Here is a 16,871-nt window from a genome sequence, read left to right on the forward strand (position 1 = left end):
CATATAAAATGCCTTACTTATATATTATAATATAATATACAAAGTCAAACCTCCTACTGTACATTTTCCTCTTACCTTGACACTGGTATCCCTGTTTGCCTATTACACCCCTGAAAATAAAACAAAGTGTTTTAGAAAATGTAGAATATACAAATTTAAAAATTACAATTTTTTTACCCTCCTTTTACTGGACATACACAAGTTTAAAAGAATATATTATTGTAACCAAAAATCTGATAAGGACATTCCTTGACTGAGATCAGTTCAAAGTAGGAATCACATTTTAGCTACTAAGAGGTAACTGGTCAGAAGACACAGGCCATGAAGGGTTTCAGAAGTGCAGACATATTTGCTATAATAAAAAAAGAAGCCACAAGCTAGTAAAATGATCATTAAGTTGGTATCTAAATAGAGAAAAGTGAGGCAAGATTGCATTTGCCAGTATTGTTACTCAAGATAATCTTGGCCAGCCTAAAGCCTAACCTGCAAACATTTCTTACAGGAAGGCAGTTGACTTCATGTACAATGTCATTCAGCTTGTTCCACATTAAGAAAGACTGATTCTCTACTACAAACTCTTAGGAAATAATAATTATGGATCAGATCAGATTTAGATTTACTAAGGTGCAACAGAGTATCTGTGGGTAACTTTGGAAAACATGAAAAAAATTACTGAGAAATCACTGAAAAATGAATGCCTCCACCCCTGTTCTCTACCTGAAAAACAGGTCTATTCAAAATTCATGTAAATCATTTCTAAAAGGGAATTCTTGACATACATTGCAATAACAAAGACCTTGTAGACTTAACACCCAAAAAACTGCATCGTTAAAAGTCCAATATTCTCATCTTCCATTAACTTTAGTAAGATGTATAGGAGCTTGGTATTTCCAAGGAAGAAGATGGTAACACTTAAGTGCCTAAACAAGAATTCAGGCATCTTGGCAAAATGCAAAGGTCTAATATTAGGTCGAAAGCTACACCTGGGCACCTACAGGGCAGCAGGCTGGCTGTCTACCTAGAATTTATGGTGTGTACCAGACGGGAAGAGATTGAACTTTGTGGCTCAGAGGAAAAAACACAAACACAAACACAGCAAATTATAACATTCCTAATGAAAGTTTGACAGTCTTTTATTATTGTTTGCAAAACCGATGACAGCTTAATATTAAAATAAAAAGGAAAAGAACTAGTACTCTGTTCCATTTATACTTCAGTAAAACAGGACGGTATATTAACTCTTCAATTCACAGCTGAAAAGAAAGCCAAGTTAAAGTTGCTTCATACCATATAAAATCTCTGCAATGTGAACAATATGTTGGTTGTCTAAGATAGGTGGCCATAAACTTGTGTCCATTGACCTGGTGTACTCTGCGTCGCACAGCGCCCTGGCGCTTTCTGGGGCGCATACGTTCTCGGAATACACGTTCTTCATTGTCTTTGGGTGCTGAAACAGAGGGGGAAAAAAAAAACCACCAATAAATGCTGACTGCATCAGACTCAAATACTGAATAACCCAAATGCAATGAACAATCCTATATTCTCCAAAAATAAAAATAATCCTCTCTAGCTAGCAGTGCAAGAAAACTTCCCTAATTCAGGTGTAATTTATTCTCTTTCAGCATCAAATACTAAAGGGCAAGAGTTTTCACTGCATAGGATAGGAACTTCTAATAATCATAAACCTTTATCGCTAAATTCAGCCTAAGCTGGGAAGAAGTCTTCTTAATTTTTTAACTGCCAAGCACACTAATCAGCTCTTAAACTGTAATTAAATAGTTAGATTCTCCAAAGATCTCAGACTCTCATCTCGTTTGATCTTCAGAAGACCACTSCCTCTCCACCCCTCTAAAAAAACTCAGAAAGTGCTGACACAAGCATAGGAAAGCTTAGTACCAAGCAGAACACAAATTCCATTCAAAACTGATTACTTTGTAGAATTTCTGATTAGTATCTGAGCTTTGGGCTGTAGTGCTCCACTTCAGTATTAATACACTCTCAACAAAATGTTCAAGGGGACGATGTTGTTCCTCTTAACCAATTCCTGCTCAGTTGTATTTAAGAGATTCAATGGTAGAAGAAGTAAAAGTTTAAGTTAGTACATCTCCAAATAAAAACTTAAAAAAAAAAAAATCCTCTGGAATGCACTGGGTCCATTTTTCCAAGGCATTATTTTGAGAAGTATCACTAACACCTGTACAGAATTCAGTACCCATTACACAACTGTTCAGAAGGAATTAGCAACAAAGAACACTACACAGTTGTTAATGAGAGACAGGTTTACAAGCAAACTAAAAAAGACCCAAATCCAGTCATCTGATGTCAGAGATAACCATGTCATACAATCCTGTTCATGATTCATCTAGCTTTATTTAAAAACTTTTAAAGTATAAAACTTTTAAAGATTTTTGCCCCCAATTCCTATCAAAAATTTGTGCCAGACCATTATTCCTTTTGAACTTTGAAACTTGCTTCTAAATTTCCAGGCCAGAATTTACTCATTCTTGTTGGCAGCAGAAGTATGGAAGGGCAATATGGATAAACTGTTAGAAGCATAAATCATCTTTGGCAAGAGGCAAATTTTCTCAAACCACCTCCTTCACCCAAGCCACCCAGCATCCTTACCAATCCTTTCAGCAGAAAATCCCTTTCTGTGATCTTTAGTACTACAATAGGAAGAGCCACGGCTAAGATACTTGGCAAGGGAAAGTATTTTTATTTATGTATATTGCATTCTTTTTACATATATTTTGTTAAGGCCAAGTGCTTGTATCAATACAATACAACTTACACTAATTTCTTCTCTTACTGATGCATATATTCTCAAGAATGACTTTCTTTTCGGACAGAGATACATCCAAATGAAACTATGCACTCACTACTTCCATGTATATCACATTTTGAAAAGTATTTAATAGTTGTCATTCTCGGGATTTCACCTTTTCTGAATCATTATATCTTTTAATGTGATGCTAAAGTCATATTTGGTCTGTTGCAAGCTTTTCTTTACACCGAGTTCTCTTCCAAGCAGTAATACGGTGTTAACAATGATGCAAAGAAAAAAGAAGTCAGCACAATTCAAACCTATGAATCTATAGTAATCTCAATTTCGTTTAAAATATTCAACCAACCCCTGTTTTTGAGAGTGATAAAATTTGCAAGTTATTTGTTTATTTAGGAGTTGCTAGAAAATGGTCTTAAGCTAACGGACAGAGAACACGTGAAAATACAGAGCACAGAACCATGAACAGAGACCAATTTCTTTCACTGCACAGCAAGGGCTAAAAACCATGACACCATCGCAGTCATTTAAACACCAAAAAGCCCATGCTACTGACACATTAGCATCTTGCAAAAACATTATACTCAGAATGAGATTTCACCAAGACACATCTGTGGGATGGCCAGAATGGAATTACATTTGTATTCTAGGTGAATAAACATTGATTTACACAAAGCTACCTCTTTTACCTATGTCGAAGAACAACCAAAAACTAAAGGTCCTAACCTTCCCTTCAAGGAAAGAGATAAGAAATAACAAATACGTATCAATTATATTTATTTTTATGCATGAAATAATAAACCAAAATCTAATTATAACTTGGCCCTGCTGGAGAAAGATTGTCTTTCACAGAGAATGGACAGCAAGCAGTTGGAAATCTTATCAAAGACTCCGATTCCCAGCTTTTGAATGATTTATTGACATCACAAAGCTGCTGGAAATCTTTTTTTTTTTTCTTATAGGAAAAAATTCCCTCTGTAATATGTAAGTATTACCACTGTTCTTTTGGTTATCATCCAGATTTCAGAATTTGCTAAAGTATGCAGCCTGCATGTGAGAAAGTTAATGTTAAAATACCACTCTCCTGGAAAGTTTTCACAAGAAGTTATCTGCTTATACAAAAAGAACACGATGTTCTGACAGTGTGCAGTTCACAGTTGATATGATAATCAGTCTACAATATTGCTTTTTTCATTTTTTGATTTCTTCCTTTTTCCTCTTAAGCATAACTCTTCACAGATAAAGCCTCTGTAATTTTACAAAGCAGATGAAAAATATTCCTCTTATTTTGGCTACAGGAACAGAATTCCATGACATTACTTTCTTAGCAAAAATGTCTTAAAAATAATTTTACTTCATTATTTTAAGATCTACATTTAATAATATTAAGATCTACATTTAATACTTCCATCAAATTACATTTTTCAATTACAATATTTATACCTAAAACAAAATAACAAAACTGCTTTTTTTCAGAAATACAAACACTGTGGAAACGCATCTGCTCTGACTTGAAAACGGATGCGAGCAATGTACAGATCCTGAAATTCTCAGATTCAATGGCAGCTCTGGATTATCCATGTCATTTCCCCACAAACTGCATCCATGTGTGTGCAAAGGCTGCTCCAACAGCTYGGGCAAATGCAGCTTTCCTGAATGAACCTGAAAGTCCCTAGGCCAGGTCCCCCAGACTGTCCTTCCCGTTCGTCTGCTGCTCTGTATTGATCGCCGAAGACAACCATGTGGCCGTAAGCAGAGCAGCGCCTTTTGCTGTAGCGAAGAACTGCACAGATGAACCGTGTGTCCAGCCTGGGATGCAGCCACTGGGCAGCAGCGCCTCGGCCTCCACCATGCATCTCACTGCCGCCCACGCCAAGCCCGTCCCTCAGCAGGCAGCAGYGGTATCTGTTTGGGGGGGCTGTAGCAGTAGCTGGCATTACCGGACACCAGCCTTTCGTCAAACAGTCACAAGAAAAATGAATTCACCCAGGAGCTTCACGCTCCCACGGCTAGCTTGCTATTACCCAGCAGAAACATAAAACGCAAGCTATTCTGCGCCGCTCGTGCAAGACATGCTACGGTTCCGCGTGACTTGCAAAGACGCTCTGCGCCACAGACACAGATCGGGCAGTCGCTCTACCAGGCGACACAGTACTGGGTGATCACACCTGCCTTTAGCACCTGCCCGCTCGTCCTCAGTGCTGCGAACCGCCCATTTCAATAAGCGCTAACGATAGTCGCTCCTTTAAATTAAGCCCAGTACATCTCCATTTACCTCATACTGAACTGCCACACTAAAGACATTCATTTAACTATCTCACAACATCTACTTAGATAATGAGCTACAATGCCCTCCCCAAAGTTTTCCTGTTCACAGCCAGGAAAGTAAAGATTACTAGACCTCATCAGAGTAGTTGGGAAAACCCCAAACATTTGTGTGATACAGTCAACCAGTATTTTCAAGATGTGCTTTGGAAAATTTTAGCATCCCAAGCAAAACTGGCATTTTAAATATATTTTAAAAAGAAAAAGTCCTACACTGGTATATGATGGATTCTAAAAAATACCATTAAGACACAGTATACTGCCCACACTGACATTTCTATTCTTAGCAGAGGAGTTCAAATTAAAATCAAATGAATTTGTCATAGCCAGTCTATAAGCAAGTTCCAACATAAACAGTAATCTCTGCTCACAGTATTTCTGCTATATAGTCACAGAGGGTTTACCGTTCCCTCAGTAAAAGCTGTTTCTTTATGCAAAGTACATTCAGTTCCCTGTTTTCATTTTAAGTCCTTCAATCCTTTATATTATTTAATTTATCTTTCTTTAATGCATCATTTTCAAAAGAAGGAATAAAAAGTGCTCATGATAACTTCAGAGTGTTTATGGTGAATACTGTCAGTTGAGTGTACTGAGTTTGGTGGTACTCGAGAACTGCCAAATTTACAACTTATTTCTCTACAAAACCTCTTGAATAATGCCATTACTTCTTTTCATTAAAACCAAGAGTAACTCTGAGTTATCCGGAAAACAATAGCATATAATTATTTTTACAGACTCACATGTACATGCAAACATATTATCTACAATTTCATAAGTCACAATCCTGAAGACTTTCAGGCTTAGCTTCAAGCACTTAGAGAAGTATTACAAAGGTCAATAGAAGTATTTGGAATGCAAAATTTAAGGAAATTTGTAAGTACTTGTGTGTTTAAATGAACTGCCTGGAACTACATTTAACACTGTTAATTATGTAATATCTGTTCAGCACATTTTATAAATTATAACTTTAAAGATACAAAGTAACACAGAATATTCCATAACCCTCAAAGGGAGCAAGCTTGGGGGGATAAAAACCCCAGTCACTGAACAACAAAAGCTCTGTGAGGTCTTGTTTCATACTAAAACAGTTTCAGCATAAATTGAAAAGGTTTAGTGTGGAGCACTAATTGCAACTATCTTGGGTAGTAAAATGTGCCATTTATATTCCTCATCCTCTATATTTCAAGCACTTACAAAATTCTGACAATAAAAAGGAGTAAGTGGAAAAATATTGCAGAAAAGGAGAGAGCTGTTAAGCATACAGAGAAGTTTTTCGGCATTGCTGCTCTCGTTCAGAATGCCAACTTCTAAAAGCAAATGCACTGGGCACTTGCATTGCACTGCACAGAGCGTTTGCAGGGGAAAAAAAACTGTAAGCTTCAGTTAGATGGCTACTGCACCACCAATGCCAAACTATAGGCCATCTCTAGTGGTAACGCTAATAACATCTATAGCTAGCATATAACACACGTAACAGAACAGTAACGTTTCCACAGACTTCTGGGACAAACTAAGTGCTTTTCAGTCTGTGCATCTCTTGGGTGTCTTCAAATTACTGTCATCCATAAATACAAGCAACAGTCCAGAAAAAACAGCTGGTTTAACACCAACCCGTCATGATTACAATAGAGCATAACTGAACAATAAATGCAAAGGAACAATGATCCTACAGATGTTTTATTGCTGAAGATTAAAATTAAGAGTTTTTGTATCATAATATTTAAAACATGACCACTTCAATCAGTATGTATGTACTGATACAGAGCCTTTGTTTTAGCACTGCACAATGGCCAAACTGCACATTATAAACATCCTGTTCAAATAAGACTATGTTATTATTGACATTTCACAGATGAGGAAGGATATTGAGGCATGAGAGGCAATTTGCCTGAAGTTACACTGGAAACGGGAGGCAGAGCCAGGCACAATATCCAGGACTCGGCAGATCTCAGGATTGAGTGTAACCAGATCATTATGCATCAAAATTAGGTCTCTTGGGATTATGCCGGAACTCTATTTTGGGCCTCTACAATAGGAGCACATATACCGTCATCAAGGCTTCTCCAGGCAGAAACACAGAATTTTGCCTTTAAGGGTTTAATCTTCTTTAAAGACAAAAAACTCATCCCCCTCCACCATACCTTTACGTTTCAGTCTCCATTTCTTTTAAAAGTCTTGCTTAGTAGGAACACCTGCAACAAACCAATCTCATAACTTTAAGATAAAAAATAGTAAGGTAAATGCTACAGTATAATCTCATAAAGCTGCAAGGCATTTCCTGTTGCACACAGAAATTAATTGGACAGTCTACCATAATCATAGAAAGAGCATGCAGCTTTCATGAAAGTACAATATTCCCACTTTATTTCTTCAWCAAAGATTTTTCTTGCTCTATCTTAAACCTGCTTTCTTTTGGAAATCTGATAGAAAATTTCTTGTTTAATAGGAGAAGGACCAGGTCCTTAGGTAGCTTTACATTGTTGCTAAAGAAAACAAAGATGACGAGTGTTACTAAAGAAATTAAAGAATGATCACAGAATAGGAGAATTTTAGGAGAGACAGGCATCTTGACAAGGCATATCTATTAACAGGAGCCAATTACTGAATGCACTGAATCATACGTTGCTTTTTAAAACATATAATGCCCAAATACCGTGGATGACTTTCTAGCATGGGCTCAGACTCAAATTCATTTTTATTCAAACACACGCTTATCTTTAAAACCTTTGCTTAAATTCTGTCTAAAAGCGAGATTCTGCCTATATGCATTTAAAGGCTTCCCTCAACATGTGAACAGATACAAAGTGATTTGGGTTGTGACAGGTATGCCTTTCTGTTTCTGGGTTTGGTTTACTTTTCTTTTTAAAAAAAATATAAAGCAATTCTCAACTGCCTTATACTCAGTGATTATTTACAGTTGGCTCAATCTTCTCTACACACTTAAATAATTATTATCTAGAATGTTCTCATTAGCTCACTCAAAGCTGCATAGACAACAGTAACCCCCCCCCATCCTGGCAAATGAAGACACAGCTGATGCAGTTAATGAGGGAAAACGTAAAGCAGAAAAGTACCAAAATGCCTCACAGATATCAAAGGTCCCATGGCACTTTCAGCACATGGAGAAGTCTGATTTAGTTTTCCGAGTTTTTCCGACCTTGTCAGCTGGCAACAGTTTGGAGCTGGTGTTGAAACCGTGGCATTGGGTACCTAAAGGGACACCGCTGGCACAGCTGTGCCCCACCTCCTCTGCTGAATCAGAGGCCGGGGGGGATATTAGGTCCCATGCTTTCTTGAACAAAATTCCCCTTCAAATGACTTTGAGACTTCCCTCAAGAAAGCCTTCAAGATGAGCCCAACACCTTGCCACAGTCCATCTGCACAATACCGCGACAACAACTTACACAAGGTTACGGTATTAACAACATAGAATTACACATGTACTTTATCAGATGATCACATGACATGCTTTAATAGGTCYAATATTTAATGAAGAGATATCTGTTTTAAAGGAACTGTTAATTAGACAACTGGTAGGGGACAGATATAAGTATTAGCTATTACATCTGTTTTTCAGTGCCCTGCTAATTCTGGGTGTGTGTGGGAGGGGGCTCTTTGAGACTCACAGGAATGACGAGGGTGCTGATCTGAACCTAGAGGTGGATGTAGAAATTCTGATACATAAATAGCTGTCAAATCCATAAAGTAAGCAAATTAGAGACAGATTCCTCCTACTCCCTCCCAATTTCTTCACTGGTGGTATTTAACATTAATTATAGCAATAGGAAACAAAACATGTTAGGTAGAAGTATGATTTTTAAGAAACATGGCATGCCTGAAATAAGATTTTTTAACTACAATTTTCACATTACACTCCATTTGGCAAAAGAAGTTAAATTGCTAGAAATACCACAGGGAAGTTATTGCTACACAACAGGTTTTCTGAAAAGTCCATTTCACATCTCAAGAATTTTAAGACCAAATTTTAACTTCCAAGACTTTCTCCTAAAGACAGAGTGTTTTCAGTTTGAAAGGAGACTGTAGGAGAGAAAAAAAACAGTGCTAACTAAGGTTATTTCAGTCTTCCAGTATTATCTTTCAGGAGGAACAAAGAGCCTGTCTCTAAACACAATGCCCTTATGTCAATAAATCTGCAACTGAAATCAGAGAGGTGGAAATGCATTCTGCATATACTAAATACTAATGCTATTATTCAGGAGAGGTATCTTACTCCAGTGAATGTAATAGGGTCTAATCAAGAAGTAATGTAAAACTTAGTTTTTGTGCTATAATTTGACCTGATACATGTACATGGGAAGAAAATGAATTTTGTTTGTGGCACTGGAATTCAGTTAGTGTTAGTGTTAAGGCATTAGTGATGAGCAGTGTTAGTAGTCTGATGGTAGCATTCATAGTGTTAGTGCTCATAGGCAAAACAAAATTTGCAGTAAGGTGTACTAGTCCTTATTAAGCCAACTAATTACTATAGCTACAATAGTAGACAATCTTTTGAATGCGTAAGCTATTCTTCAAGCCCCTCAAGGACCAAACTTGGTCTGGGGCATACAAAATAAGGCTCTGGGAGATGTAGTATAGGTAGATGCCTGAGCTAGTGCTCAGCCGCTGTGACTATGCAGTATGTTGTGAGCAGAGCAAAAGCTGTCCTCAGGGCTGCAAGCCTGCACACGTGGCCTCCAGGCTGCAGTGGTGTGCCCTTCAGGGCATGCACAAACACTTGTGGCAGTAGACATGGCGGTGACACGTGCTCACACTGACTGTCCTTCAGCTGTCTTCAAGGACAGATGGAAAGTGTGACAAACATACCATGATCAAGGCTGCTGTGGAAGATAATCTTTCCAAGCGGTGTACACATGCATGTTTATTTTAACAGAGCTCCAGGCTATGGCAGTATGTGCGGGGCCAACACCTGAGCCGCTACACTTTGTCAGTTCCTGGAAAGGAAACAGTGCCGTGATGCTAAAAACACGCGTTGTGAGAATTTCGGTGCAGAGCCCTTTTCCCAGACGTAACGATTAAACCAGACAGATCCCAAATGATAGTATTTTAAGCACGTTTGTGACAGATCAGAGAAGTTCAGCACTATTTTCCTAATAGTTGCAAAAGCTCTGTAGAGGGTGATGAAACAGAAATTTGTATGACTGGGATTTCTAGTCTTTCAGAAATGTTGTTTCTCAAATATTTTTTCAACTCTGGCTTTGTTCCTTTACCATAGAATAACAGAAATGTAAGTGTAAGGCACCTAGGAGATGCCCTAGTCCAGCCTCCTGCAGTGGGGAAGGGTCTCATGTGCTTCAGTCAAACCCAGCTAGCATTTGCCTGGCTGTTCTTGAAAATCTCCAGTGAGGGAAATTCCACAAAACACTCGTGTATCTTATTTCACTACCCTGGCAGGCAGCTTGTTTTGCTAATATCCAACCTAAATCCTTTTGCAGCAAGTTATGCCAGATAAGCGAATGGTAATCTGAAAAAGCAAGTTTTCTCAAGCACAGGAACTACTGAAGTATCTCTAGCCAGGCCAGGGACTGTTATCCTGTTGTACACCACATGCAAAAGACCAGGCTGGGGATGGCCACAGACGCAGCAAGAAGTCACACAAAAGAGCACTGTAAAAATTATGAGTACTTCTCAGGCCACAGCAAGACAGAAGTTGCTGTGAGCTATTCCTGTGGATACTGCAGTCACATGGTAGCTGCAACCCCCCCAATATATGAAGGTAAAAAAGGGGATGAAAACCACTTCCTTTCTTTATGCTACTAAATCTCATAGTTCATCTTGTTGATCTCATTTCGAGGTCACCTTCCGGATAGTGACAACTTGTTTTCATCTGAGTTTAGAAATGCACATACAAAAGCTCACTTGCACTAGAATCTCCATAGTAAATCTTAGAATTTCATGTAAACGCATTAAGGACAAACACCCATGGTGTATAATCTACACAGGTCAGAAAAGTTAGCTTTCAAAACAGTCTTTTATTATGCCTACACTCCCATGAAGCTCAAGCCTATGATAAATGTCACGCATACTCAGATTTCAGAGTATTTCACAGTGAAAATGAAATCTTCTTTAGATAAACGCTATTCTGAGGTGTGTCACCATTGCAGACATGAAGACAAGAGAAGACAAACTTCAGCATAAGGTCACCTCGGAGAAGTGATTCTTTCTGTTTTTTTTTTTTTTGATTTTTCCACATTTGTTGTTTAAAAATATTAACTAATTTTCCAAGTTTTGAAGAGTTCTCTTTTAAATTGTTTGGTAAGAAAAAACATGACCTAAGAGTTAGAATGATCCTGTTTCATTATCAAGTCCTAAAACCTGCCACTCTGCAAAACAAAGCAATCTGCTTTTCCACCTTCGCTTTTTCAGATCTGCTTTTCCAGCTCCAGAGGATAATTAATTTAATAATGAAACTAGATGTAAATATTTTAATTTTGCTGTTAATGCTCTGTGGAGTTTTGGAGGTAAAGATAAGATCAATCTAACTGATCATAAACACAATTTTAGGAGATTAAAGGATAAATGAGAAATTACCCTCCAGTCTTATTAAAGAAATCTGAAGCTTGTATCCTCAATAGGGCAGAGTGAGTCCACTGTAGAACTGCTTTTGATTCAAAAGAGTATCAGGCAGGGCCCCATCCAACAACTGCGAAAGCCAGAAAAGACAGCACAGCACCTCCTTTATCACAAGCAGTAAGGATTCTTTCCATTAGCATGACTAAATTTGGAGTAAATTTAAAAGCACTGAACCCTGAATTCTTTGCTCAAAAATTGTCAGGAAGGCCAGAGGGAGTTTCAAGGGCAGGCAGAATGACAGTGATATGTTAATATTCTATTTACAGATTTTTTCCTTATATGTTCAGATAATTACAATGTCCCTCTTTAAATATTTTTCACCAAAGTAAAAAGAGGCTGTAAAAATCTGGGGGTTATTTCCCACCAACAGTCTTCAAGTAATGAGACACAAAGTATTTGTACCTTCATGCAGGCAGTCCCACTGATGACACTGTAATGGTTTTGATAAACAGAATAAGATTTGACTCCAAGCAATGTGATTTGTTATTAGAATAACAGATGAGACAATCATCTTCACAGCCCCTGTTTTGACTAATAAGTTCAGGATGCTTCACACCTGTTTTATCTCACTCTAACTGTACAGTATCTTGTTCTGTTCAGGCAAATAATTTATAATAATATTAGCAATCAAACTATTTAGTGTCAGGAAAGACATCTTGCACCAGTAAAACAGGGCAGGAAATTATTTTTTATTCAAAATAACTTGAAAAGCTCTGTTTCCCAAAGCAAATTAAAACTTTGGGTTGATCATAGAGACAGTATGTAGCCACTGTTTCAATTATTTCCTCAATTAAAGATTTGTTCTTGAGCCACATTCTTGGTCATTTTTGGAGTTAGAGAATGCACTTGGATATCTTGATACATGTCAGAAACAATTACCGGGTTAGCACAAGCAACAACACTCCTGTCTAAAGGCTACCATGCCAGCTCTTCATGTGGCCAGGAAGCCCATCTGTTAACTTTGGGTACCCCAGAGAAGCACCTGGGGGATCAGGATAGCACTGAAATGTGCTCTGACCAAAGTTCCATCATGGCACCCCAAGGCACCGGGTCTGCACCAAGCGAACTGCGTGGCTGACATGCAGTCAGCTGGACAGAAAGCAAGACAGCATTTCTAATATAACCATATGCAGTTTAAGCATGTTTCTTCTGTCATTTCACTTTTATCTTTTATAAATTGGTTCTGGAGGCTAGCAACACATGGTATTAACAAATACCTTCGCTCCGCAGCCAAGCCTGCAGAGCACCCAAAGGGTAAAAGAGCAGGTCCTCATTTGAACTGTACAGGACTTTTTCTTTTCTTGGAGGGCGGGAGGGGGGCAGGAGTTGTCCTTTGGTCCTTTAGTCCAAAGGGTAATCATCCTTTGGACTTTTTGCTTCTCCCAGCTCTACTGTTGCACTGAATAAAACAATAGAGATATTAGTGTTACTCGTCACCTTAGAAAGGATTATTCTCCAAGAGAGCTGCCACCAATAAATACTATTTGTTATCACTTTTTTCCTTTTGGCCCAATATGTAACCTATAACATGCTTCTACCAGTGTTTCAACATGCTGTTGCTGTTTCAGTTTTACACCTTTTAGTAGGGGTCATATTCTGACACTCATGCCTGGGGGATGTCGCCCTCTACCAGCATCCTCATCTTGTCCGTTTCTTGCGTGGACAATTCTTGCAATCCTTTGTAATAGGCAAAAATCGACAGCAAAAGAACTCATTCCCTCTTTTCATTGACTTCCTTACAAACACGGCAGGAAGTTGTCTTACTCTGATACTCCCCCCACCCCCAAAGAAAGCTTAATTAAGGAAGTCTCTGACTCAAATGAGCAGTACTATTAAAGCGACTCACCCATTTATGTCTTTCAATATAAAATATATAATTCCTAATTTCCATTCAGAGAACAATAATTGTTATGTTATGTAAATCCTGAAGTACTCATACAATTTATTATCAGCATACTACCTTAAAACACCCATTTAGCAAAGCACTTCTGCATATGACTATATGAAAGAGTATATTCACTGGACCATGGATTTCAATGGAAAACCTCCAATATTTAAAGCACATACTTAACTGCCCTGCTAGATTTTAAGTCTTAGCATCTCTTACACTGTAAAAATAGAAACATGCTAAACAATGTGTTCTTTTTCCCTGCAGGGCTTATGGGCACAGCATCATGAGGTAACTGCAAATGATGAACTTCCAAATTGTCAGCAGAGCCCGAATGTGTTAAATAGGTTTTTACATGGTGGGCCCTCATGACCTATCATTGGCAGAACAAGACATGTTATTTCTCAATAACAAAGCTAAATAAGGGAAGTTCTAAGATTTCTTATTTGCTTTTGGATTTCAATATATAGGTTATTTTACTGTATGAGCACTATACAAAGAGCAATATGACAAGCCAAGAGAGTTTACTCATACTCCTTCTGTACAAGCAATTTGGTGCCTACCATTCATTTGCTCCCAGCTCCATCCTCTGCTCTAACTGCTAATATTAGGTTGCCCCTTCTAAACGTACCATTGACTTTTCTTGTTGCAGCTCTTCAGACAACCGAACAGTAAAGAAATCGCTCTCCTCTTTCTTATGCCTGCCTGCAAAGTTTTGAGGTATTTGGTGTTCTGTATACTGTGCTAGCGGAAACTCTCACCTCTGGTTAAACAAAGCAGCATGTATCCAGCCCTCAGGCTATGGGAAAAAGCTTAAAAAATGTGACACAAATGCACCTGAAGACTGAAAAGCAAAAAAAAGCCCTAAGGGGAACCCCCCACCACCCTGAATCTTTATTACTGAAAATCTCACTTTTCTCTGTACACTGGATACACGATTTCAAATCAGTATGGGGTTGGTCAAAGTGTGTGTCTTACCCTACAACAAAGACACAGCAGTAGAAGTTAAGATGCTGTTTTAGACATGGGTTACAAAAACTTGTTTGTTGCCAACTTTTTCTATCTCCTTGATATTCCAAACTTCCTACCTCCAGTGTTCACATATTCCGTTACTCTGTATTCTCCAGCCTTTGGAAAGGCAGGAATTTCAGTGTCTTTCATATTCTCAGTAATTTGGTGAGCATTTTGTCCAAGCTTTCATATAAAATGAAAAGTGCTTCTGGCTAATGAAAAGATATCTAATTGAATAATTAAATTCCAACTGAGTCAGAATTTCAGTAAAGTTTTAAAGTATCAGCTGCTTGAAGTAATCTATGGGACATGAGCCTTTTTTTCTGACCTATGGCAGTTTATGTCTCTAATGAAAGTAAACTCCCAGAGGAAAAGAATTGGCAAATGGACTTTGAAGAGGCAACAGATGTGTTGATTGAGATGTATTTTGTTTTTCATAGTTCTGTAAAGTTGATGTAATATTCAAGAATGCTTAAGAACTTACTGATTGAAGCAGCCGGCAAGTGGGAAGGGTGGGATGTTGGACGATGAGATGCCTTACTGTGGGAATTGAGGGGGAAAAAAAAAAGAGGAGACCAAAATGTCAGACATAGTTTTAATCCTTTCACTTTGGAGAAAGAGACCCAGTGAAAAACAGGACATCAATGAAAAGGCAAGGAGAAATGAAAGCACACCCAAGGACGATGGAAGAGAACACATCAGAGAATACTCCTTTTGCTCATTGTAGGAGAAATTGTGAGCAATGCAGCTCATGCTAATCAATGGATTAACCTCCAGGGACAATCTGAGTTTAGGATTATTGGCAATCAGCAAATTGCTTTCCTTTCTATTCATCTGATCTAAGGAAAAGTTAACTCTCCTTACAAATAATTGTTCTGTAAAATGAACTAGCAGATTTTATTTTATATATATATATGTATAAGAGAGAGCTAGAGAAAAGTACTCAAGATCTATATTTTTTCCACAGGAATCTAGACATTTGTCTTGGACTGCTCTAAGAGAATGGTTATTCTCATGTGTAAAGAAGATTTAGGTTTAGATTCACTAACGTTTTCCCAAAGATACTAGGTCAATCAAGTTCATTTAATGCAACTAACTTCAAAAAATAGATATTGGTTGACCCTGGCTATTGTTTTTTTTCCCCCAGATATGTGATATTTAATGCTACATTTATGCAGACTACACTGAAAAACTATATTTATGAAGAAGAACAGGTAGAGAAAAATAGCTTTGCAAGATTAAGACACTTAAGACAGTTACATACCATATTCTATTATATTACTCTAAGCTAACTGATTTTTTCTGCTTCAGCAAATCTTATCACCATTTGTTACTTTTTAATACTTAAAATAGCTCAGTACTAGTGAATCCCCACAGCATTCACTAGAAGCTGACTTTCAAAATATATGTGAAGACTCAATAAAAGAATTAATCTATGTGTGTGGGAGAAATTCTGCTTCTAACATTTCTTACAACTGTATGCCTTCCAAGAAAAATATTTGTTAAACTCTGGGCTGTGCATCTGTATACTGTAGCTGAAAGTGGAGCACAGAGAAAAATACTGAAATCTTTTTTGTCTTTTCTCTAGCACAAATGTGATAATCAAATACCACTTCAGGATCCAAACAACTTTCTCCCTATTTATTCCAGAGAGGCAGAAACTAAATCAGACAATAAAAATGGAGACAACACAATTCTTGGAATTATCGGTGATTTAATTTTTTTCTTATTATTCTAGTGTTCTGTTTAGCTGTTTTCCATTAGACACTGACCTGCCTTCTACATCACCAGTACCACCATTTATTTTAACTACTGCAGAAAGAAAAGCAAGTTCTAATGACACTGACAACACAAACCTACCTGGAATCCTTCCTACGAAGCAAGGAAAGTGAGGCCTAAGCCAAATACATGGAGAAACAAGGGGGTGACAAGGGAGGTGCCTGCAGGATGAAGGACCACTAATCTTAATATGTATTCATAATAGAATAAAATCTATCATTGGTTACAACCCTACAGTTATTCCAGAGAGTGGAGATACACATATAAAACCAAGCAGAATTTGGCTCAGACTACTTACAGTAGAGATAGACAATCAAGGTATCTTTTTTATGTCCAAAGTGTAAGGATACAAAGTATTTCAGCAATTATAAAATATTAAACTCTAAAACTTAATTCTATTTAATGTTTTGTTTAATAAGAGGTCAAGAGGTAGCAGACACTATTAAAATAACTTTCCTTAAAAGCATACTCAAGTCACAGCCTAGAAACTCAAAC

The 16,871-nt window shown here is 37.7% G+C and overlaps 1 protein-coding gene across 1 annotated transcript in view; it reads right to left on the minus strand.

Annotated features, from left to right (window-relative positions):
* PRKCE (protein kinase C epsilon) overlaps nucleotides 1–16,871 on the minus strand; it is a 194,732-nt gene that overhangs the window by 111,828 nt on the left and 66,033 nt on the right. Inside the window, exons 2-3 of the mRNA XM_026059495.1 lie at nucleotides 1,288–1,447; nucleotides 76–110 (exon numbers count right to left, since the gene is read on the minus strand). Coding sequence (XP_025915280.1) covers nucleotides 76–110; nucleotides 1,288–1,409 — 157 coding nt within the window. The 5' untranslated portion in view covers nucleotides 1,410–1,447. The remainder of the gene's footprint in view (nucleotides 1–75; nucleotides 111–1,287; nucleotides 1,448–16,871) is intronic.

Source organism: Apteryx rowi, unplaced genomic scaffold (assembly GCF_003343035.1).
Source record: "Apteryx rowi isolate R43461 unplaced genomic scaffold, aptRow1 scaffold_158, whole genome shotgun sequence".
Classification (NCBI taxonomy): Eukaryota; Metazoa; Chordata; class Aves; order Apterygiformes; family Apterygidae; genus Apteryx; species Apteryx rowi.